Genomic DNA, 27,142 nt, shown 5'->3' on the forward strand with positions numbered 1-27,142 from the left:
GAACAATTGCAGCTGTATCAGATTTCGTTTAAATTATTAAAAAATAAAAATTAAAACTGGCAATATTAAACACTAGGTTACTGGCACAAGGTCTTGGATAAATTGCGAACCCTTTTCTGGACACTTACCTAGTATTGCGACTGACAGTTGCGGAGTTCCATATAAGGTTATTCGCCAGTTTAGTAGCTAAACTAAATTGTAAAATAAATCGCCGTAGGACTATTTTGATCCGACAAAAAAAAACTATTTCATTGCAAGGTCATTGCAAGAACGTTTTCATACTTTGATGTCTCAAAGTGAATTTAAAACAATAAAACAATATAATTTATAAATTAAACCAGGGACACCAATCAAAAGTGATTATCTCATCTTATTCGGAAACATGTTCTTTTTTATAATCTTTCTCATACACTTTAACACATACATCTGAAGTAATGACTCTGCGTTTTGGTACTGCAGATCTTCCCCCATCAACACGTGGACCTTTGCATTGTCACGTGTCTTAGACATAGTATTATTTACCGCAAAATTGTCAAATGTGCATTTATTTGTACCGGTCAATGACCTGCACAAAAAAGTGGTCGACACAACCCCGGTCATATATTAACGCTGATTTCCTTATAGATAATTATAACGCATCATATGCAACGCTTTAGGCCAACGTAACGCCTCGAGGCGTAAAAGCCGCAGCAAACCAGGTTGAACAGCCTGCTTGATTGTCGCGATTCATAAAACTGGAACAATGTTCCGTCACGTGTGCGCCGGTGCGGATCTATACAGACAGTGTAATAAAAGTACTCTGCCATACATATATAAGTAATGAAAGCAGTTATTGTGTGACAGTGTGTCTTAGCTTCGGTTAAGAGTCTGGATAAGAAAATTAAAGGACGAGCGATAAGTTATCTGAGTTGTTAAACATTTACTGAATGTGCATAAGACGCTGTCAAGTAAGTGCTAAAAGGGACGTCTAATTTTGACAGTTGAAACTAATAATTACAAAGTGAAAATCAATAGATTCCTGTGAAAAAGTGCCAAGGGCTGTTAAAAAGAAGGATACATCTTTTAGCTAAGTAACTTTACGTAACTTTAATGCAATTTTACGTTTAGTGGCTGGCTAATACCTTATTTTTCGGCTTGAATGTGAAAAAGAAAAACTGTTGAATCGAAATTAGCCTGGACTACTATTATTTTAGTTGTTGTGGTCAAATGTTAGATGGTCATTGCGGACAACGGTATGGATTAAGCCTTTTATCTTCGATGCAAGTTTTCATATCCTAGGTATTCGGTAAATGCATTAATCTACTTTTGTTTACATATCGAGGTCAGGGAAGATTTTGAGTATATTGATGATACAGTGGGTTATCTTTCCAATACAACATTTTGAGAATTTATTAAAATTGTAGGCTAAAAGTTTATTGACAAAATATATAGGACAGTTTAAGAACGGAGTCATTGCGGTATGTTCTGCAAGGTCATAGTGAAGCAGAATTAGTGCTTGATACAGCCTACAAGGTCGTCGATTTCTTTTGCCTATAGAACAATATAAAGGAAGGACGTTGGTTTAAAGCTGTTTATTCTATCGCATGCACTTTTTATTTAGAGTGTGTTTGATTAATTAGTGGATAGTGTTGTTTTACATTCAAGCGGTAGTATAATAGCATGCACATAACTAGCGATATGTTGACCCTAGTTCCACATAACGGTGGTACCTCTGTCGCACCGTCGCCGTCGACTTTATCCCCAGCTCTTAACGGGCTTTCGGCAGGACAATATAATCCATTTACTTTTGGTGGTATACCGGCGACAAATTTAAGCTGTTTACAGAACGGACTAAATGGGCTGAATGGTATAAATGGACTTTCTTTAAACGGACTTCAAGCTGCATTTAGTGGTTATGCTTTAACGGGTCTGCCGGCTGCTTGTAACATTCCAACCAATGGCATCGCTGTGAGCAACATTTCACCAGGTAGCGTAACTGCAACGCCGACGAGTAGCTGTACCGTTGCCGGCTGCACGACGGGATCAGTGGGTGGCATAACCATAAATGGCGTTACAATGGCACCGCCGACGGCTCTTACGGCACCGGAAGTTTACGGTCTACCGTCATCAGCAATTCCAGCGTCGAAATCAAGTTCGACTTCGGACTCCCCGAGCAGTGGAGAATCGAGCCCAGCACCACTGTCGCCCGCACAATCGTAAGTTAACATTTTGTTATTTCAAGCTTGTAGATCTAGAGTTAACGCGAAACAAAAAACTACTGGTGAAATATAACCAAAAATCCATCACACCGTTTGTACCTTTTCATTAATTAAAGGGGAGTCATATAACACTAGCACAGCTTTCAAAATCATTTTTGACCTCATTTTCTGACAAAACCATTATTTGACAAGCTTTAACGTTCAGAAATAGAATACTTAAAAAGGAAAATTTCCCCTTCCCTTATATTACACAATGTCAGTACTTCCATGCGAGTGTAATGGAGATGTATGACAATTAAATGTTACAAGCAAGGCATGTTTAAGGTCTGTCTCTGAACAAGGACATGCATTTAAGTGTTAAACTTAAGTACATCAAACGGGACTATAAATGCAGGTGTACAGAAAAAAACATGCACTCAATTAAAAAGCAAAGAACATACAAAGGTTTGTATGTTTTATGTCTGAGCAACTGCACACAGTTAAGGCCCTTTGTCGAACATATACTTTACATGCTAAAAAGAAATTCCGTACAATATTTTTAAACTCTAATGACAGTAAATTTACTACTTTTGTAGTAAGTTAAGATCTTGTGCTGGTCCACAGATGCGGTCAACACACCAAAGTCGTAAATGTGTCTCGTATATTAGACAATTTATCATTTCATTTATTATATCACTGCACAAAATGTACTCTTAGGTTCAACATATCAGCTGGTGTAACTAAACAAAAACAAAACGAGTTTGGTATGGCCAGTTTTGGATTTAGCGTTACATACGTTTTACTTAATGAGCAAACACAATAGTAAAATAGATGTATACAGCAACACTGATGAAAGTAATGATTTCTTGGCGGCTAGGCCGAGCGGTTAACCCTTCGGACTAGCAAATCAAAGCCCGAGAGGGGCAAGTCTTTGTTTTCTGGATTTAAAAACTTCTCACTCCTTGCTTAATCTTGGTTGGTTAACAAAAGTGGTAACAAGCAATACTTTTTCAAAGTCGCAATATATACTATTACATGTAATTGACACGGTCGTGTCTGTGAATCTGCATCATGCTTACTTACATCGAATGTTGTTAGGTTTTTTGTTGTTGTTTTTTTAATCAGACTGTGCTTCCGTGGTCGACTTGCTAAAGTCACTAACATCCGATATTTGTTTTATCTCCAGTATAGTTGTTATAGAACTTACTTAGTAACAGTCGATGCTTATACCCAGGCTCCCGCCCGCTCGTGTTTGAAATTCTTTCTTAAGTAGGGTTTTACCCTTTAACAATGATTTTGTGCATGGGCTATTCGCTTTTAGGACAATCACTTACCATATTTATTTCATACGAACTTCTATTTAAAAAAATCAAAAAAAAAAAAAAAAAAAAAAAAAAATAGTATTGCTGCAGAAATTACAGCATGTACGCTTTAAGTAAGGAACCGGTTTTTGTTGTTTTTTTCACGTGCAGAATTATCCATTTAACCTAAAATTATACGTTCATAGTTGTGTATGTATGCTATTTGAAATAGAAAAATACAAGTTTACCTACAGGAAAAATTAGTACGTAAATGTTGTTAAAAGCTGACAAAACATGATTTAAACACGTTGGACAACCACCTTGACAGAACATATTTCACCTAATAAACATACCAACAACTTAATATTAATAATGTATTCTTGTTGTTAATAAGTGTTTCTACATCTCTTGTTATTCGTATGGCCGTCACACTGTCGACAGTATGAAAAATATCAACATCCGAAACAGCGCAACTTTTACGTTACTGACGTTGTTTTATCAACGTCAAGCATGTTAAATTTGTAGAAAAAAATGAAAACAACACGAAAAACAAGAAATAAGTAAAATGTTAAGGGTGAATAATCTCATTTTATTTGTTCTCTTATAATTGTTTACATTATATGTGACAGGTAAATAAATAAATACGTTTAAGCCAATGTTTAACATTTAACGTATACGCCATTCCTGACATGCGCAGTAACGAATTAATTGTCTAAAGGCTGTCTTTAGACTCGTACCATTAATTGTGCCAACGTTTCCTCACTTGATTGCCAGTAAAACACTCATTTTGACAACTGAATCATTGTTTGCTCGGGTTTGAAGACAACGTACACGCTTCCGTTTCTATTTTGCATCCGTTCTTTATGATTTATGGTACTACTTATGACCGTCACTGTCGTAGACGTTGTTAATCATACTTTGGTCATGCAGATATCATAAGCCGTACAGTATACCGTGTGCATGTTTGTGAGTGCTTCATCCACCCCTTGTGATTTATGGTGCTCCTAAAAACCGTCACTCTCCAAGACCTGACTTATCATACCTTTGTCATGTGATAGAAAAAAAGCCGTCTCATATTCCGTATAAGTTTTTATATTTTCATCATAATAAATGGCTCCAGACACCTGGCTTTCCTTGAGAAAAAATACGTTTACCTTGGAATTGCATAGACATAATATATCATAGAAATATACGTGTCTTCTAACTAGGTATTTCATAATAACAGCAACAACAAAACAAATGTATGATAGCAAAACAGAAGTAGCCGAACTACTTGTGATGTACATAGTATATAAAGTTCTATATCCCTTACAGTTATTGAGTAATACTAACTAGAGGAGGAATCCGAATGCGAGCATTCATCAAAAGAAGTTACCCTACTTTTGTTATGTAACTGGTATTTAACTTATTGCTCGTAAACCAGTCAACGTTAATAAATATTTAGGTAACCCATATGACACAGTATTTCGCCTTTTAAGATAACTTTAAACTCACTACATGACATAGATACCCGTTGTTTGATTTGGGATGCACTGCAATGAACTTATTTCTAATGTCAAAACACGCTAAGGCCAAAATCAGGTTAGCATTTGGTTCTTGCCTATTGTTTTACGTTCTTAAAGGCTCATTACGCCTTAGAAATGCTATAATTTTCATTTCTTAAACACTTTCTACCTTTGGTATCTTGTCACAGTTTCCGAAACATACTCCTTTGCCATATACATAAACTATCTTTTGCTTTTTTTGCTCTGTTTGCGAATGGTATATTTATTGAATTAGTATTTTATATGAAAGTCAAAATACTAATTTGTTTACATTTTGGTGCCTTTACGATACATCACTGCATGATCAGCACTAGTTTTTTTCCCTCAGTTTCTGAATACCTAACATGCTCTATCATCCATTATTTAAACATTATCAAAAACATGTTTGGCATAAGAATTACACAATATATAGTTTTCACAGGCATAATGCGCCTTTAAAGTGAATTAGCAATAGCCTTTAGGCTTATAGATCACCCGGTTTCAAAATGACCCGGACAAAATGCAACCGTAGCATGTCATGAAAAAATATACAGTCCAACCAATGTTGAGCAACACCTAGTGAGAGACAACACTTTTAGTTGCTGCTAAGAAGTATTGCCCTTCAGAGATTTTTTTGATGAAGTCGCTGAAAAGAGGTTATGGCTCTACAGAGATTAAATTTGTTTCTAAAGTCGTTATAAAGAGGTAATTGCTGTACAGATGGCCGCTGTTCAGAGGTTGAACTGTATGAACAATTAATTAATGATGCATAATATTGTATTGACTCCTGTCGAATGGAAATGTAAAATAATCGAAAAACCGAACAGATTTTGCAGACACGTAACTAGTAAACCAGCATAATATTATGTCTGGCCGAATGTGCATAGTTTATCATACTATGAAGGTTTTTACTCGACACAACCGTTTTTTTTTATATTATAAACATCTTCACCTTTCCCAGGTTGATAAATAAATCTACAAGTCAGAAAGTTATTGGGAACGTGTGTCCTTGATATGTTTTACATGTATTTACTTTTTTTCTTTTACGCATACTAATATTGTGAAATAAATTGAGAATAATATAAACATTTTAACCGCATGTGTTTTTATTTTAAAATAATGAACTTTTGTAAACATGATGACACTATCATATGATTTATTGCGTTGCGCAAGAGTTTCAAATACGAGAAGAAGTGAACTATTTTAACACTACGTTCAAATTTTCAAACCATATCCTTTATGTATCCTTTATCTTCATTACTTTAGATTTAATTTAGTAAATTTTTGACACTTACCGAAAAAAATTTACATTCGGAACACCTCATCTAATATCAATAAAAGGAAAAGGCTGAGAAGTTGCTAATGCAAAGTATCATACGAGAGTATATTTATAAACAAATATTAATTCTAGCTTAGCCTAGGCTCATCCGTAACACGGGTAACGCAAAGTTACATAACACGGAAGGGAAATGCAAGTTTAATATTGGTTATTCCTCATTCATCGAGTTCGTTCCCTGAACATTTTTCATATTAAGAAAATTTCAAATGAATATAGATGGCACTTCATTGTATTGATAAAAATGCCAGTTTAATCATTTAGTTAAAGAGCAAATACCGCGGTATCTCAGGTACATGATATACAAAGATTAATTTAATGATATTTCACTCCAAAGGGTTTGCCAAATATCAAAGAGAACATAACAGGGAAGTCAAAACAGCCGCAGACGAAGGCTGTTCCTTTTATAGTAAATTGCATAATTGTACTAGCTTGTCTGCATTATAAAATGATGTATTATTGATAGCTAAATAGTTGGCTTTTGACATATATTTGAATATTTTAGAGGTGTTATCACAAGATGAATTGTATGAGTTTGTTAGTAGAAAGATATGCTTGAAACATATATTATAAAATTACACCTATATGCCTTACCCCCTCACCCCCTCCTCCCCTTTAAACCGTTGCCTCGCTGAATTTTCCTGGTGGAATGATTTGATCGACATTTCAATTGCAGAATAAGGGATTTCTGTATAAAAGTGAAAGACACAATAGAGCCGAACGGTAAAGGGCATTGTCAGACTGGACTCATGTGCAGACCGGTCTGGTTCGGTACCGGTGGTCGGGGCGTAGCTATAGGGTCAAAATAGAGTCACTAGCATTCAATGGGATAATGCTATTTTCTCTGATTTGTTGATGGAAAAAAATGCTATTAATTATTTTTTTCCCCTGCGATGTACATAAGATACGATAAAGTTTGAAAACTATATATTCAAGTTAATACAAATTTACTCGGGACGATGTTCACAAAAAAAAGATATTAAAAGAATAAAAAAATAAAAAAAAACGAAAATATGCAAATGTTACTTTATTAGGAACAAGCTGTCATATTTATTCAATTAAGCGGTAATCTGACGCACAATTTTAATATGCAAATAAAAGGTTTCAAGTTTTATCTTGTGTATACTTAAATACGTATACATTTAGACTATCATATTAATTTTCACGTTACCGACGTTGTGTAACGCCACATGTCAGCTGAGGTGAAATATGACTAGGTATTACATGGTCATAAATTATAACCCGTACAAGTAACACAGTATCACATGTAAACTTTTAACAGTCCTACTGGATGATATATATCCATATTAACATAGACTTAAAAAAAGTCGGGAAATACAAATTCTAAAAATTTCCAGCGCAGAATTTTAGCATCACTAATGACGTCAAATAAATCACGAATTACTGGTTTTATAAAAAGCGTTTTTATGTACTTTTACGAAATATCTTGTCCATTCTGGTACACAAGTACTCAGACAGTGTGTCTTACACATTCTGTACGAATGATTTCTTGTTTAGATTGAAGATTGCTTGTGAATATTAGATATCCACTCATTTGATACATTTTTTTTCAGACTTAAAAGTATTGTAAAAAAGATGCTCAATTCAAATTATGCCTAGTTAAAGCCACTCTCAGAAGAGAATATGGTTAATATTTGGGAGGTTGGGAAGATAATTCAAAGAATTTCTTCTTTGGAGAAGGGACAAGTGCTTCTTATGTGTAGGTTAAAGTTCCAGTATATAGGACCTGGTTTTAATCATAAAAAGTGCACTGCTTCTATTAACGCAACGGTATATAGCCGACTCTCGATATCTCGAAGTCGCCAGGACCTTCGAAACAAGTCGAGATTACGAAATGTCGAGATAAACATACAAGCCACAATAAAGGTTAAAATTGAACAACTGATCTTTTCTGTTTTATTGTGGTTTATATGTCTATCTCGACATTTCATTATCTCGTTTTTCGGATTTCTCGACGACTTTGAGATAGCGAGAGTCGACTGTATTTAAAAATCAGACTAAAACAGCTCTGTTACTTTGTTAATTCAATTAACACAGGTGCTTAAACATGAAATTTTAATATAAAAGAAATGTATTATACTTCAAACGACAGCTATTAATGTCCGCGACCGATCTTGTTAAAATTCTGTTCGGTCTGTTAACACTCATTAACGGTTTGACACAGTGACCTAAAGACAAATACGTTAAAGACGTTTGGCCGTAGTATCTGAGATCGATGATCTTTTTAGTAGTGGTGACCAACCCGAGGGGCTGATATTATCGACTTGGTGTTTATGATGTTTGCTTTAAGATGGCAATGTGTCGTGTCCTATCTCCAAAATAAACCACATGGACATTCAGAAATGTAAAGCAGCTATAATTATTAAGTCAGTGAAGACACCTGTGTGAAATTATTAAGGAATTCAAATGCATCCATTTTCAACCCAGGAACTTTAGATTGTTTTTGATTATTTTAATTATAAGGGTTGTGTGGTAACTTATTGATAAACTTATATATGTATAACGACATGCAATTTAAGCATTGATTGTTTTCAGCATTATTTGAATTTTGAAATTGAAATATCCCGGCCTCGATAGCTATTTAAACCAAATGTGAATAGGCACGGCTATAGTTACAAAAAGAAAGCCGTTGAATAGGCAAATATCGAAATGTTATAATATGCTGACGTTAAGCATATATTTCAAAACGTTTAACTTACATGACGTCATTTATTTTTGAGTTTATGCATTATTATAAAATATTTAAGATCAGCATTAGAAAAGAGGCGGGACACGGTTATTATCAATGGCGTGGGCGGGGTTAGGGCGGGTTTAATATTTTTTCATTATATTTTGAATTTCACAGAAGGTCATAGAAGTGATTGCAATGTATATTAAAAGTGCATGAATTATTCATTTCCAATTATATCTTTTGAAATAGACCCATTGTCATGATAAAACAAGTAAAGTCTTTTGAATCACAATATCCCCCCTACACACCGCCCCCCAGTCTCAGTTTCTTTTCAACGTTTTACGAGTTATTGTCTATTGTTTCTTGGTGTATAGACCACAACCAAATTGATGACACATAAACTTAAGAAATCCCGGCAGTACGTTGCACCAAATAAATCACCCTTCACTCTCGACGAAGCTTAACGACACTGTTAAACGTTTAAGTCAACTATTTTTAGCTTTATTTCCTTCTTTAAAACAAAAGCGGTGCTTGTTTAATGATATAAGACGCAAATGGTTTACTCCATAAATTATGCAGTGGCATAAAAGCCAAATTTATACCATATGTAAAATGAACAATGAAAAATAAAAACAAATGTCTCTCTATTATTTTTTTTTTTGCCTCAAATTAAGAACATTTACATTTGCATTAGGTCAGTCTAGTTTTACGACATTTATAATTTTTCACACGAATGCTGAATTTCGGATTTTAATTTCATCATTATAGCGGTATTTTAATATTTTACTACGTCTGCAGATAATATAATTTGACAATTAATCTTTATATCAGTACAAGTTCTGTAAATCAATCATGCAAGTTATGAAAAATGCACGTGCATGTTCGTGGCCCATGACTGTGTGTTCATTCGCGTGAAATAAGTAACACTAAATCGGAACATCCTCAGCTATTATTCAAAATAACCTTATCCGAAGATTGACGGAAAGGGCCGAAAAGTTGCGATTGCTCTTTGTACATGTATTAGGGCATAAGTTGTCAAAATATATTTGTCTCTAAGTATAAATCGCGACAGGATACTGGTTAGATTAAAATAAAAAAAGATATTACTGATTTTAAAAATAATGCAATCAAACCTTGGTAGATTTTTAGATTTGTGCACCGTTCGGGTAAAAGAGAACATGAAATGACGTTTAAAGTCAAAGATAGCTGTTGTTTTTTTTTTCTGTGAGATTCCTCGATTTTAAGAAATGATTATTGATTATCAAATAGAATATTAAAAAGTATTAAAACAATGCTGAAAGTTCAAATTTATCTTTTAAACAGGGGAGATAAAAGTGTTTCTCATTTACAAAAACCAACATATCCGACACCGGAACGGATTGATGCATTCGGAAAGTCCTCGGCTATTATTATAAATCCGAAGACTGACGAAAAAGGCCTATAAGTTGCGATTGCTGATTGTTGAATCATGTACAGTGCGCATGATAAACGGTGTAAGTGTCATTTTCTCCCAGACAACTTAATGCGCCTAAAGTTGCATAATTCGCAATCAAAACACACTAAAACACTCAATTAAATCATGGAGCAGGCATTATCGTGTTTAGGTCAAGTTAATAAAATTATTATAATTGTAATTTAAACACCTATCTCGTTACATTGTTAACAGATAGTCTACTTTACAATTTAGATAGGACATCCGGTAAATGCAAATGATATGCTAATTTGGTAGTCTGGTTTCAGACTTGATTGCAACTTCACCTTTCAAAACCCGTCTATTTTTTATTATCAAACAGCTTGTTCCTCATCAATGTATGTATAAAAAAGAAGAAAGTGTCTCATTTGACGAATTAAGGTTTATTTTAGTGTTTATTAATTGCTCTGAAACTGGTGCTATTAAATATGCAGACATAAAATTAACAATAAAACTTCCGATTTTTACTTATCATTTGTTGCAATAACCAGACAATCTACGTATGAAAAATATTTACTCCGTTCTAGGTTTAATTTCTGTGCATTTTTGTTTTAAACCTATTAACTGTTGTTTTACTCTCCATCAGGTGGTCGTATGTAACGAGTTTTACTGTATGTTTCAATCAAGTATTGCTTAAGACAATAGGAACTTGCCATTGTTCCATTCTTTAAGTTTGCATGATATTTTTAGTTAATTATTATATGCCGAGATTAGGCCATTTATTAACTCAGATGAAAATACATGTACATATGTATATCCCCCCATATTTATAGATGAAACTTTCTTAGTTTAAATTTTATTTAATCAATAAATTGTACATAAAATAACATTTCTTATCAGGATAGTTTTGCAAAACATAGTATTCCGCTTTTTCCATCTATAATTAATACTTTGAGCGACATAAGGCGGCTACAATGTAAGTAAATTCCAAATTGTGAGAGAAACCTGGTTTGCTGCAAGGGGTATGGGGCATACCCCCCCCCCCCCCCTAAAAAAAAGAACACGAAACAAAAACACTCCTGACAAGAATGTTTTATGTTTTATACTGTTATACTGGCAGCTTAAGTCCCTTAAACTTTGTAAAGATTGTTCTAAATTAAAAGCAGGTCAAAATACATTGCACAAATTCAGCAGGCTATAGACCATATATAAACAATTATTTTCTCATTCAGTGATTCAGATATATCGTAATTTGTCACAAAAATTAATCTTACAAAAACGTATGAAGTAATCTATGACCTAGCCGCTTTAAAATGATAAATCATATCAGCAAAACACGTGTTATATGATAATTATAATGTCATTTTGGTGAATGAAACTTTACAGATGAGATATCAACGTTTCTATTTTACATATTATCTACTGAAGGGATATTAAGAATAAACTTTCAAACTGCAACAAGCAAAACGAAAATAATCTTTAGATAGTGTAACAAAATTTAATGTTTAGACGATTTTTCCCCCATGTTTTGGTCTCAATTATAAGTCTTCAACTTTTCCATGATTGTTTGGGAAAAATAACATTTTAGACGTTCGTTTACTACTGATTCATTTTTTCTATTATTTTAACGAAACTACGTCAAAGGGGGCTACTTTTACAGTTCTTTGCAGATGGTCATTGTTAGCTTTTAAAAGAAAACTTATATGAAAAACAGAAAGAAATAAGTAATGTCGTAGGTGATATGTTGAAGATATATGAAACCACGACTTTAATCGCATTTATAGCCGTGTATTAACATAAAAATACAATGATATCCGGTTATATTGTGATACCCGATATTTATTACCCATGGTTTAAAGGGAGATAAATCTATCGGGGAAAGTCTTTAGAGCTATTACCAGAGTTATGCTTCTTGTGAGCGCTATGACGCTAGTGATAAGAAAAAAAATCAAATTTTAACGTATTTTAGGTGCTTTTAAAAGTATTTTTCAATTCTTGTTCATTTAAAATCTATTTAGATTTTCTTAAAGTTCTTAAACAAAAACAAACTTTCTATGTGAAAGATTATTACTTCTACCAGGGGATCCAACTCATGCCCGAATTATTCCGCGAAAGGATATGCGGCCTTCCTTCACAATAAAAAGGAATGATTTTTCAAAAACAGAAGCTGATTCATATATTTTTACAATGCTGATTTACACTGTTACAGCTTTAAATATTCGATGGATGAAAATGTAAAGTAAGTTCTTGCCATATGATATAACAATTATTTGTAATACAGAAAATAGTGTCCATTTTCTGTCACATGCAACGGGACTATTTTTTATAAACACATTCATTTATAATTCAGTCAGTATACGGTGCGAAAATTGGGGGCTCCGTGAAAGTAATTAGCAATTATCATATTCAGTTTCGGTAGATAAGATAAACTTTATGCAAATGAAGGGATTCATTAAACTACGAGCATGCGCACTCAGCCTTGCATGCATACTAATGTAACAGTGTAATGGTTTATGCGGCGGCATGCTTATTTAATTATGCGGCTCACCGTTTCGTTTCTGTCTTTGCATTATTAACATATTTTCACTGAAATATCCACTTTATATTATACTTACGTGAATCGCAACCCCTCCACAAAAAATCAAGAAAAATCTGGTTTATAGCTTTAATTAAATATCTTTCATCTGGTTACATTTTTTAGTCCCAGCTTTCATACACACTTATAACTGTTTATGTAAACTTTTTTTAATTAATGAGTACCGCAAGTATTTTGAAATCTTTTCAATGTTACAATATAGGTATGATTAATTTTCTACGGAAGCTTTAAAGAGCCATCACTTGCTGTCACCATGATCTGTAAAAACTGATTTTTATGGACTTTTAAATACCAATTAATTTACTATATTTACTATATTTACATTGTCAATACTTGTAAATATTTCGTCAATACTTTTCTCGGTATGCTTGAAAAATTTATTTTAGACACGCATCTTCTCGAATGACGAATATATAATGTGTTTTTTTCTTGACATTTATTGTTTTATAGGCAAATAAATTGATACTTGTTCAGCTACATGAGACATTAAAACATGTCGAGAAAATATTTGGCAAACCATCTCTAACTTCATTATCTTTGAGAATAGTATAAATTTATTTGTGTAACAATATCTTATCAGGGCGAATGAAAATTACTCAAGTTACATATCAAACGATGGTTCGCAAACGTTTCCGTAGATTTTCTGATAATTTTGAAATACGTACGTATGCATGACAGCATGGCGTGATGTAAAGATATGAAACAACTAGTGATCGCCCTATGTCAACGTAGTAAAATGGTCAAAATCAAGTTTACCTTTGCATCTTCTTAAATCTTCCCGTAACTTGTACATATATCTTTCATGTTTATCATTTCCTTTTGCTTTAATAGAAAAAACCTTTTTTTACATCATTGTAAGACTACTTAAGTTTATTTTTCTTTATATCATTATAAAAATATTTCAGTTTATTCTAAAATATTTCAAAGTCACCAAAAGCTCGATGTCATTTGACCAGTCTCGGTACTTTTCAGAAATTTATAGCTTAAAAAGCGTCTGTAACACCATGATGCTATTTGTGACCGCTTTAATAACATTTACCACGCTAAATATCTCTTGAATAGGCTTGTCCATCATATAATGCCTTATAAGCCATTCACCATTTTAGGGGAGAAACAACAACAACAACAACAACAACAACATACTGACTGATAACGAACAGTGGAGACCATGACCTTGGTCTGCATTTTGCTCACGGCCCATTGGTTTGTTCAGTAGGCTAAAGGTCATATTTAATATATGTTTATTTAATGTTATTTTTCCACCCATAGTAAAACATACCCGTGATGTTAAATCTTGATATTTTTTTATATTCTGTGTACGACATCAGTCTACCAATCAAAAAAACATGTCTTGTTTTAATCTGATCACATAAATTATGATTTAATTAAAATTTGCATTTATAAAACAAAATCTGAATATCTATCATGTCTTCCATACACACCCGTGACACTTTAAATTCTTTCTTGACTAGTATAGCTATTTCCCTTTATACATAATAATATTTCAACCAATTAAAATAAGAACGATTTACCAATAGGTAAATAGTGCGGGCTTTTGTTACTTAAAGGGGCTCTACTTTGGTGTTGCGCGGTGCAAGAGCGCGATGTTTAAAATAGATTAGGAATAAATCCGGTCAAAAAGGTCGTTTATTGCCTCTTTTGATCGATTTAACAATATAAACAAGAATATTTTGATTGCCTGTCAATATTTGTTAGTCTAAGTAGCTCTTCTAAAGACTGGTAAATCTTGATCGAGTGACACCAGTCCTAGAAATATACCGGGATACCGCAATAAGAAGTTCCCAACTTGGGTTTTCGAACATAAAGCATTTGATAAATTGTATCTCTTCAAATTACTCCGCGTGGGGCTAAGCTAAAACAAATAAGTGAAAATATATTGTATAGATCAAGATTGTTTTTGACGAGTGTAAAAATCCTGTAATGATGTGATTACAGAAATACAAACATTTTCTCTTTTTATACAAGTTTAATGAAGTTTGATCAAAATCATGAACAGAGTGGGTATATTTGGAAAACGCTCTCAAACGAGAAATTTCAAAAAGTTTAATTTTGTAAAGGAAAGATACTATTTTGATTATTCTATGTGCTTTCAATTAAGTTGTGAATAGGAACGAGCTGTCACAAGTAATTTAAATAATGATACGTTTTCAATACAGAATATTTATATGACTACAGTGAACCTACATGTATTTAAAGGCCCAATATGCCTTATTTTTCTTTTTTTTTAGAAAGGGCAATCGTCGGTTTTAAAACGTTTAAAATAAGAGTTGAGAAACATGACAAAGAGTTCACCACAAAATTAATGATTAAACTTTAGTACACCTCAACGTTTTGTACATTCTACACAGATAAGTTAAGTTTACAGTCAAACTTGAGTATAAGTACATCATTACACTTTTGATTTGAATTGAGTCAAACCTAGTTAATCATAACTTTACAATACTTGTGAATACCCCCCCCCCCAAAAAAAAAAGTGATCTGAGTAATATATTAACATATACATGCAGAACTTATGTCGAACACTCAGATTTTGTTCATGTTAAATGTACTGTTTAGTTCTTTTTAACATCATTGAAGCAATTATTAAAACCTTTATAGTGAAAGTTTATCCTACTAACCCACTTGTACTGAATTTCTAACATGATGTGTTTTGGTTAATTGAGTGTGTCTTAAACATACTAGTACATGGTACTAGCTTATTAAGTCATGGTTAGATATAGTTTTTTTTTAAAAATCCCACAACATCATTCGCATCTATCATGTTATGATATAATTGATACTAAGCATTTCATGATATAAATAACTATATATAGTGAAACCTTTGCAGAATGACCACCTGTACAGAATGACCACCTGTACAAATATAACCTCTACAGATCAACCGTTAATAATAATTTCACAATATACTTAACTTTCCTAGGCCTGCGCCTCTCAGCAACGACCAAGCTATTTGTGTTGCTCTTCAGTGGATGTGAGATTGAAACAAACTAGTGTTAAAGCTGCATGCCTCCAGATTTTAAGAAAAGTAAAAAGATACAAGATTCAATAATTTTTTTATTAAAAGATTTACTGGATATATGCGATTAGTGACTGCTTTTGCAGTATTTATCCCCGAATTTCTATTGCTTGACTAACACGGTTAAGGTTTTTTCCCCATATTTTGACATACATTTTGTTTATTAACGTGGATTGTAAGTGCCGTTTGCAATGTGTAAATTACTGTCTTTGCTCACTACTCAATATTTCACTTTTGAATACATTTTCAAAATTTTCAGGAAAGTAAGCATGAATCGGGAAGCTTGATTGTTTCAAAAGGTGAAACTTGTTATTAGAATGCGTTCAAAAGAGAATGCCATGCACTCTATACTGTAAACAGATGATACATTTTACAACACTGTTCAGTTTTCAGATGTCTTCTTAAAATCATTATTAATGGGTTGTTTTGAGAACTCTTATGAATTTGCTCGGGTTTCAGATGTCCTCTTAAAATTTTTAAGAAACATGTTTTTTCTTTAAGCATAGTGCCTTATTTTGGGCACTGTATATGAGGTCGGTAAATGCAAAATGACGGCCTGCCCATACAAGTTTTACTGTATCTTAGTTGTTTTAAGGAAACATATTCAGTCCGTGTGAATTTTGGTCAATTTTTGTAAGGATAAAGTAAAACCACGAAGATGTACGTTGATTGTTTGAAGGAAAACAGATACAAATTTTACTCCAATGGAAAGCTAATCTAACCGCAACCACCGCAAATTGTATGTGTTAAAAAGAAAGGCGAAAATTAGCTGTTCCAATAACCCACAGGGAATCGTTGTTAAATTATCTGTAATAAAAAATGGTCAAACGATTTACCACTATGTTGACTTGTTAAATGAAGTGTTACCTTGAAATAATCTATGGCGTTAAGCGGTATCTGTGATTAAACATTACAATTTTTAATATCATCAACACTAAAAATTTATTTTGTTTATATACATAGTTTAATCTATGAAACATAACATAAAAGTGACTGGAGTTCATAATGAAAACGAGGACACTATTCTTAATAAAATATTACGAAAAATATTATTTTGAATGGTGTAAACAACCCGTGAGAAATCCCCGTGATCTTTTTAAAACAAATCCCCGCCCCTAAAGACGTTGAAATAACTGTATATTCAAAGTACGTCCTACCCGTTAATATGTACATACACGATATTGACTTAAGCGTATTTTAATATTTTGAAATCTTAAGAAAGTATTAAAGCGAGATTTTTATGTGACATTATCATCTCTATCAAATTTCACACAAATTTGTCATTTTAGCATGAGATCGCGAAACTAGTGCTCTACACGAACAAGGTGTCTATGAAAGGCTATCTACTTTCTTTGTAATTTACGGACGGTTATTTTATCCATTTTGTATACATTTTTGATAATAATATTTCAATGTTGTTGTTTTTTTCTTCTCATAATCATCGCGGCGTTTCTTTTATCTCAGATTAATGGTATCGAATGATATTACGTTTTAATTAACTCTTACCATACCAAATGATTAAAATGGACTTGTCCATCTTTCAATCTGAACAAAACCATTTATTATTTTTAGGGGGAAACTCAAACATATTTATTGACTCATAGCGAACAGTGCAGACCGTAATCGGACGACATGGACGTACCGGCGGATCTCTGTCTGCACTGGACGAATGTGTAGGATCTGGGTATAGCTTTACTTAAAAACATATTTAAAAGTGAAAGACAAAAAATCTTTTTGACCTTGACATCAACTTGATTTGATTTGTCCCATTTTAACTTTGTTTGTTGTATGATCTGGTAGCAGACACCATTTCCGGTTCGCGACAGATGAGCATAGTGCCTCTATACCCAGGAATCATGGGGTCACACCGAATGGGGTTTTACATAGAGCAGTACATAACAGAACAGAACAGAACAGTACATTTTCCCTCACCCATGGCCATGAATATACATTGTTTCATATTTTACATCATGGGGTTAACAGAAAATTGAAAAATTCTAAAAAAATCTACATGCATATTTCATATATACATGTATATTATTTTTTTCAATCTTATAAATACAAGAATTCTTAATTACACTGAGGCATAATTATTAATATTTTCTTTTTTTATCAAAGTCTTTAAATATGCGCACTTAATAACCTTAAGTTTATCATACCTGATATTACTACGCATTTGCTTTAATACAACTTAGAAATATAACCCATTGCATATCTTATAAATATATTTTATACATAATCTATTAAAGGTATATTAAGTAGAAGCTGTACCACTTGGTTAACATGTCGCCATTCAATGAATCGCCTTTTAAGATATTAAAATTAAAGAGACTATAGTCACTCGATCGCATTATTCTTCATGACAATAAAAAAAGTTAAAAACCCCAATTCCGCGGTCCAGTTGCACACCGAATGTTAACAGTTTTTATTCATAAACCTAGATCGGGTTATTTGAAATAAGATATCAAGAAGAAATCGTTTTTATTTACTCATTTCATTTTGTTAAGAAAAGGCATATTTGAAGTTTTATTATATCTGTCCGAAAAATCTGGGAAAATTATTCGACGTGTTCATAAAAAAAAGAATCGGCCAGGCATGACTGTTTACCACTCTGCAACCGTTTAAACAACTATGGTTGAATAAAGGCAAATGACTCTAGATTTATTTACTTAAATATATGGTACACCAGGATCTTGAATGTAATTTTGTATAAAATCTCAAAACCGGGAAAGAAGTGGTTCACAAAAACTGGATCTACTGGTCGGCGCACTAAAAATGAGATGTTTATTAGAGATCTGTTTGTTTATGCGGGGCACTAAAGATAATGCAAATTTCTTTCTCATGAATATATACGACGAACAAACATGTTTAGTGAACGTGTGATTGTGTATAGGAATATATAATTGTAATAATTGTATTGTCACGTATGTGACGTCATAATTCTTTAATGATCTACGGTCTTGTGACAAAATTTAGGACATTTTACATTTGGACTTGCGTCGGACGGGTATATTTTAATGCGATTCCATTTTCGTCTGTGATATAGAAAGAACATTTTAGATTATTTCTGTAAATTATCAAGGTCATTTCTTATGAGTTGAAGCGAAATATACGACAAATAACCGCGCAACGGTAAAAGACACATACATGTCATGGGAATAACGTCGTTTTCAACTAGGAAGCTAGAGACTACTCTTATATTGTGATTAACCAGTTTATGTACATAATAAAACGGGTGAAATTGCATGTTGTGCGGATAAATCTAAGATTTAAAGTTTGAAATATTGACAGTTTGATATCGCAGGGCTTTAAACTCGCTGGAAAAAAAGGATCCGTTATCTAGATAAAATATGACACAGTGCTGATAAAGCCCGTCTTAAGGACCGCGGGTACGCCGCAATATACATTATAAAGTATCATCCTTTTATCTACCATGGTGCAAACATGTTTATGGGTTATTTACTTGATGAACATATAAAATTCTGAGGGAACTAAACAACAGAGGTTCGGGGCTTCATACAAGCCCAGATTTACTTGATGCACGGCGACTCACACATTTACAGTATCTTTATCAGTGTCGAGTAAACAAACTACGGGACTTAACCTTAATTGACTTAATTCGAGTAGGACCTAAACATATTTTCAAATCTACGAAAATTAATATTTGGACTCTTTAAAAACTCGTTAATTTGCCATATATTTGGTGAAAAAGGCACACGAGGTGCACATATACAGACGTGTTTTTGTCGCAGAGTGTTTAGTATTTTTTTAATTAAAATAACATTATAGCTGTGCCTAAGATTTACAGAGACTTTGTTCAATTCAAAACGCAATTTACTTGTTGGACTAAGAGAGTGGCTGTGTTGTTTTTAGAAAAAAAGACAAGATAGGTGGTTGTTGTATTTCTTTTTAATTTTCGTGGCTAGACAGACTTCAAACTGGAAGTTATGAGATTGACACCCACGCCGACGGCGTTGACCTTGTCACCTTTGCCGACGATTTCATCACTTCCGTCGATGTCGTCTGGAGCTGAAACTGTGATTTACTACACACTTTCACAGCCTCCACCAGTGAGTCCAGGACCTAACGGCCTAACAAACGGCTTCACAAATGGCCTCACAAATGGCCTAACAAATGGACTGACAAATGGGCTCACTAATGGGTTTACAAACGGACTCACAAACGGGCTTACTAATGGAATACCTCCATTGACGGCTGTTAGTCCGTCAATAAGACAAAATGTAACGAATCCATTGAGTCCAGGTGTGGCTCCAGTAAGCCCAACAATTCCACCACCGCCATCAAGTCCGAGACTGAGCCCCGGGACTACTGGGCTAGTTCCGGACATCATGCATCTGATCAACTACGGAGATAAAGATATGGGTCTCCTACTTTCACAAAGGTAAAACACATTTACTCGTTATTCTTACGACTCACCGGTTCTTTAATGTTCCCCATCATCTCAGCAGAACGCATGTACAATTATTTTTCAAAGCCATAAACTTAATTTCTATATGATTTGTTACGTGTATTCCATTTATAACTTTTCATAAAGCTAAATTTTACATCTGTGACGTAATACTCGTACGTCTGCTTCAAATGCAAGTTCGTCTGCGTCGTCTGCGAAGCGTTGTGTATCAGTTGGTAAAGCATTTGTTTTCTACCGTCAAAATGAGGTCCAAAACTTTTAATAAGCATTCAGAATTATACCAGTACATCACCAAGAAAAAAGGGGGAAGGAAAAAGAAATTTAAATAAAAAAGCATGAAGCGATAGTTGTAGTTTTAAATTCACATACTTTACGGTCGTTTAAACATACAAATTTAAACAAATTATTTAGGGGTGTCTATAATTATGAAATCACAAATTCGGCCTTCATACATGTACATGCAGTTTAATCACATTTAAAAATGTAACACATCCGTTTTTTAACCTTCCTAAATGACAATAGCAATTCGTGACAAAAAATTGTTTTTGATACCTACCGGTGCGTTAAACTAATGGTACGTTTCAATTTTCAACAATTCATTCACGTGAAATTATCTCTTAAGCCGATATAAAATTTGATTTTGTTTTATATCTATCTTTTAACCGTCTCATCTTTATCAGAAATTAAGATTATGAAATAAATTGAATCGTAGATTAAGAAGTTGAACGATATACTATTATCCTTAAGTGGCATTTTAATCATTTTCTTGTATATAACAGTGTTTGTAAGTATGGTATGCAGTAATGGGTATTACCGTATCAAAGTATGGTGGCCTGAGGAGTTCATCTGTGATTAACGTCGATTTGATTAATATGGCAATATATTTTATGAAAATGATAATAGAAAATTGAGATTCGACTTGGTAGTCTGTCAGTTATAATTAATACAAGTCCCTGATTGGAATTTACATACCACGTGATTCGTTGGATGTTTTTTGTATATTGAAGTTTTCAAAACATATGTTTCTACCCGGGTGTCTGCTCGTATCTTATATAACATATGTACGTACTGGCATCGGAGGTCTTTCTACCACAGAAAAACTCAATAGTCACCATAAGCACTTACCCGTGTTATACCGAAATCTCTAAACTCATGTATTGTAAATAAAAATTGATGATTTAAACAGACAAAAAGTCTGATTAAACAGGTACTCTTATACTGAGATATACATATATATATATGCATTATTCATAATAATACATGCATATATAAAAATGTCGCAAAATATGTCGTAACTTTAAAGTTTTCTTTTTTTTTTCAATTACCCAAACACGGTTGCGAGCCGTCATAGTGTATAAGAAGTATTCGAGTAGAAAATTACCATCTTATCTGTAATTATAAATCATATTCAAATACTTAATGCATTTGCATTAACAAAATTCAATTAGACAGAAACACTTACCGATTTCGATTAATATATTTTGTTTTCGGCGAAAATTAACTGATATCTGATTTTAAGAAAAAGATTAGAAATGTATATTTAAAAAAATCTCACACAATCAGTCTCAGGTGTAGTGTTCTGATGCATTGAAAGTGTAGTGCCCTGAACACTCGAGCGTGTAGTGCTCTGACGCCTTGTGCAGTTAGTGCCCTGATGCCTTGAGCGTGTTGTGCTCCGATGCCTTGAGTTTGTAGTGCCCTGATGTCTTGAAAGTGTAGTGCCCTGAGTGTAGTGCCCTGATGCTTTGAGCGTCTAGTGTTCTGATGACTCGAGCGTGTAGTGTCCCGATGCCCCGAACGTGAAGTGTCCCGCTGCCTTGCGTTTGCAGTGCGCTGATGCCTTGGGCGTGTAGTGCCCTTATGCCTTGAGAGGTTAGTGCCCTGATGCCTTAAGTATGCAGTGCCCTGAAGCCTTGACCGTGTAGTGCCCTGATGCCTTGAGCATGTAGTGCCCTGAAGCCGTGCCGGTTTATTTTTCCCTGATTTTAATTGTACTGTTTATGGAAGGCCATTTTGTCATTTTCTTACATATAAACACCACACTGCTGTATTTGACCTTTGCGATGAATTATTATAATTGGAAAGTAACACTTTGATAAATAAGAAGTAATTTTCACCCAGGTTGCCCTGTGTTCTCTGATCCAGACATTAGTTTAACCTTAAATGATAATTCATTCAGATAAAAGTTTATATTTATAAGTCATTCATGCATGCATTCATTTTGAGAATTTTAATTTACAGTTTATTTCAGTTTACGCCTTTAATGATCTGTAAAATAGATATAAAATGTTTTAACTTAATATTTGTTTTCAATCGTATTTTTAACTATAAATTTTATTGAATGACGTTTGTAAAGTAATGTTCAAGTCTGTTGAAATTTTACCTAGAAATGATGAAATAGATAATAAGAAATGCAAAGCCCTTTTAACGAGGAACGTTTGTATACATGTTTATATCAGAATATATATGCAAAAAGGATAAGCAAGAGACCGGATACATTTATCAATTTATCAATATTTATGTTTTACAAGTCTGATCGCCTTGCTCAATAGGGATACCACTTAGTTTGTAATCCAGAGGTCGCACGTTCGATCTTCAGGCGGGATGAAATTTGACAGTGACAATTGATTTCTGACATTGACTGCAATGGTCATTTGCCTCTTATCGTTAATTCAGAGATCATGTGAGCCGTGTCACGACAAAACCAACATAATGGGTTTGCGACCAGCATGGATCCAGACCAGCCTGCGCATCCGCGCAGTCTGATCAGGATCCATGCTGTTCGCTTACCAACAGCATGGATCCATGCTGGTCGCAAACCCATTATGTTGGTTTTGTCGTGACGTGGCTCATGTGGGGCTAGTAGTAGATTTGCGGAGCAATCGTAAACTCCAAGAAGGCCAAGTAGGTGAACTTACCGCCGTAAAATGACCACAATGTCTTAAAGTGGTGTACGCACAGCTTAACAAACACAAGTAAAAAGTAATACTGAAGACCATGTCGTCATCATTATTATTTTACTTCACACTGAGTATTTATGTATGATTTTTAAACACTACTAAGCTTCAGTAAGACAAACTATTTTTTCCTGTAGCAAAATATAAAACCAGTCGCTTCTCCATCTATAATTTTAGACCATACTTTTTATCAGCAATTTTATGACGTACAAACGTAAGACATTGCAGAGTGACAAACAAAAAATTATTGAAATATATATTTATATAAAATCTCGTTGGATATGTCTATTTTCAACCCGGATTTCAAAAGATTTTTTTTCATAGCAATAGCAAAATAAAATAAAAATCTATGGTTACGCTTTAACCGATAATCAGATTTCACTTATCCGAATTCATGATCTTAAAGTAATTGTGAACCAACTAAGCGTGCACAATTTTACATCAACATCATGAATTCATTTACAGCTGGTATTTATTCAAGTTAGATAGTTTATTTGTATAAAAAGGAAATAATAATATAACATATATCAATTTAACTTCATTCAGAATCATTGCCCATGACACAAAAAGGCCAAAGTATTATGTATATATAGTACAATGTACATAAATGTTGCCATATTTATTCAGATATTTAGATGTTCTTTATGAGGTCATTTTTATACAAAATAATCATACATTTAATTAATAAGGCCCACCCGGATAGCTAACGATGGGGATATGACGGTTATGGACTTTGCGGTCGTTAGTTCGAACACTAAGCGTTCCACATGTTGTTCTCTATCTGAAACCCTACATTCCTAGTTCTTCAAGAATAAGTGAATTAGTAACATGTTTGACCATGAAAGATGACTTCCTTTTTTCCCTATATTTAAGCAACAACCCTTTTCGTTCAGACAACAACAAAGGCCGTAAGTAAGTCATTGCTATAGTTGACGATGGTACTGAGGCCTTCAGATTTAGATCAGCTCCTTGTCTATTGAGATCAACACTCTCCTTTTGTCTTGAATTTTTTATTTGAGCAGTTTCCATCTTGAACGTCCACGTGATTTCGGGAGAGATAAATATACATGCTATAAATATTTTGTTTCGCAGAGGTGTCTTACTTTTCAACCTGGGTGTTTTAATTTTGAGATATTCTAAGTGTTTTATATGGCTGTAGTTTTTAACACCGTCCGATAGAGTAGACAATGAAAGCCATGGTCATGGCCCCGTTTTATAGACGGCTGATGTCCTTTACGGCGCAATAAAACAGGGAAGTGGCATGTTCACAAAGAGCATACCTCTAGTCTTAACTGGAAAAACAAGTTTCGTTAATGCATTTGAAATAAAATACGTTGAAACTCTTCGAACGCTAACTGTTGAAATGATTGTTCCCGTCACCAGTAATGAGCCAGGTACCACGGTTCTTTGACCAGACACAATGCTATCGGCAGTTGAAATCTATAATTTTAATATAAATATCAGATTAAAGAGAATCAAGTGTTCCTTACTCCAAGCAGAACAGTCACGCGTAATGTCCATCTCACTCAAAAAGCGGCCGGTAATAAACTTAAAGGGGCTGAACTGAAGGATTGTTTTGACATGGAGGGACTGGAAATATTTTCCAGAGTCTAGTTTACCATAAGATATATGTCTGAATCGATAAATTGTATGCAAAATTTCAGATCGTACCTTTAGTCCATTTTATAATAATAATAAAAATAATAATAATAATAGAAATAATAATAATAATAATAATAATAATAATAATTTTATTGTGCGAAATGTCCAAACAATGAAAAGGATGAAAGCACTGTTCAATCAAACCAGGCTTATATCGTGCAAAAATTGATTTTAACTTAAATCTGAGTATATTTCTTTATCTTTTTCATTTTTTTTTTCATTTTAAATATTCATCTCTTGATCTATGCCAGAATTTCAAATGTTATGTTTCTAGGCCTTTTGACCACATTGGAGTCCCTTTAAACGTATGTGCATTAAAATCACTTGTTATATTTAGATTCTAGTTGCACGAAAGCAACTCGGTTTATATTTATACAATTAAATCACTTTGAAGTAATATGAAACCTTATTTATCAAAACAGTTTTCATTTTGGGTGGTTTTATTTTCTTTCTATCTAAAATATGATAGTAAATATCTAATTTTTATTAGCTATAGATATGAGCACGCATGCGTGAGATATATATTTTTGCACGCATGCGTGGGGTGTATAATCCGGATACAGTATAACAGACAGTATAACATGGTATTGAACCCAAGATGCTCACCCGCACAGTTCATTCCGATGGCGATGGTTAATACACCAAAGATACATGCATCGAACCCCGATACAAAATCAATGTACACACGAAGCCAACTTAATGGCTTAATTTCGCATGTAAATCTAATTGCCACCAACCGAAAGACCCCCCCTCTCTCTCCATCCTATTCGCAAACTAAAAACAGCAAACATAAAAAAGTAAAAAAGATAAACAAAAAAAGATGATAAATTGATTACAAAAGAAAACAAAATAAATAAAAACCTATTACGTAACCTCAATGTGAACAAACAGCATGTGTTTATCTATTTTTGCGGTCCTCGCCACATGAAGAAATAAACTAGTAGGTATTTTTAATCGTACGAAATCATGAGTAAAAATTCACTTTTCACCGTATCACATGGTCCATCTAGCCGTATGAAAAAAGAACCTAATTTAGCAAAAGTAAACTCCTTTCAAAAATACAAAATATTATCTTTCAACATATTTTTTTCAAGTGTCAGATTGCATCCACGACGTTGAACCTCGTAATTTTCCTATCATTTCACTGATGTATTCCGAGTTATTGTAACAAAATATACCATGTAACAAAATCTTGTAACAAAATATACCATGTAACAGTTTGTTGTAACATGATATACCATGTAACAGGACAGTCACGTGACAGGTGTCATATTAAGGTCATGGTTATAAAAAGAGTGCTTTGTAAAAATGTGGAGCAAAACAATATATGAATGATCGCAAAAGTGCAACCATACGAAACATACGAAAACGGAAAATCCTAAGAAAAAAAAAACACACACACAAACTTGCATGTGTGTACATATATATTAGAAAATGCATTTATTCTATATTTCTTTTGTACTAAGTTATGTTTAATATAACGGTTCACCATTGGAAAGGGTCTGACAATATTCCCGCTCGTATTTACAATGAAAATAAGGAACCAGAATGTTATTTATTCCTTAAGATAACATTGATTCAAATAAAGTATTATAATAATATCATTGAATTTTGTATGGACGAGACTGACAAAGGTATTTAAAAAAAACGGTTTCAACATTGCGGTAAAAGAACCAACCATACTAGACGTATATGTCGCAGAGGTCTAGCAGTGACACTTTCAAGTGACAATCAAGGTGCCGCTACTCAAACTAAATTTATTAACAAGTCTTACAGATAGTATTAGAAAAAAGAAAATCGTGGTTCCTTTGATTTATTTTTAATTTCATGGAAAATGTTGTAAAAGTGTCACATTTATGGTTATTTGAAAAAAGTTTTTTTTTTAAATCAAAAGTCTTTCGGTACAAAACTTGTCACTAATAAACTCATTACAATGTGCTTATATAGCTAGTTGTTTTTGTCGTCTGCGTGTCGTTTTACAGCGTTCTTATGTCACCGTACCATGCTCTAGTGTTACATAA

At 33.5% G+C, this 27,142-nt stretch overlaps 1 protein-coding gene across 2 annotated transcripts in view; it reads left to right on the plus strand.

Annotated features, from left to right (window-relative positions):
• The first annotated feature begins 832 nt into the window (after nucleotides 1-832).
• Nucleotides 833-27,142, plus strand: part of LOC132726567 (uncharacterized) — a 42,199-nt gene continuing 15,889 nt past the window's right edge. Inside the window, exon 1 of one of the 2 annotated variants that reach the window (XM_060711900.1) lies at nucleotides 833-2,195. In XM_060711900.1, the coding sequence (XP_060567883.1) occupies nucleotides 1,660-2,195 (536 nt within the window). In that variant the 5' untranslated portion in view covers nucleotides 833-1,659. Of the gene's footprint in view, nucleotides 2,196-18,711; nucleotides 20,476-27,142 lie in introns of those variants that run through there. The other variant, XM_060711901.1, reaches the window with a different exon arrangement.

This window comes from Ruditapes philippinarum, unplaced genomic scaffold (genome assembly GCF_026571515.1).
Source record: "Ruditapes philippinarum isolate M1 unplaced genomic scaffold, ASM2657151v2 ctg955_1_1_1_1, whole genome shotgun sequence".
NCBI lineage: Eukaryota > Metazoa > Mollusca > Bivalvia > Venerida > Veneridae > Ruditapes > Ruditapes philippinarum.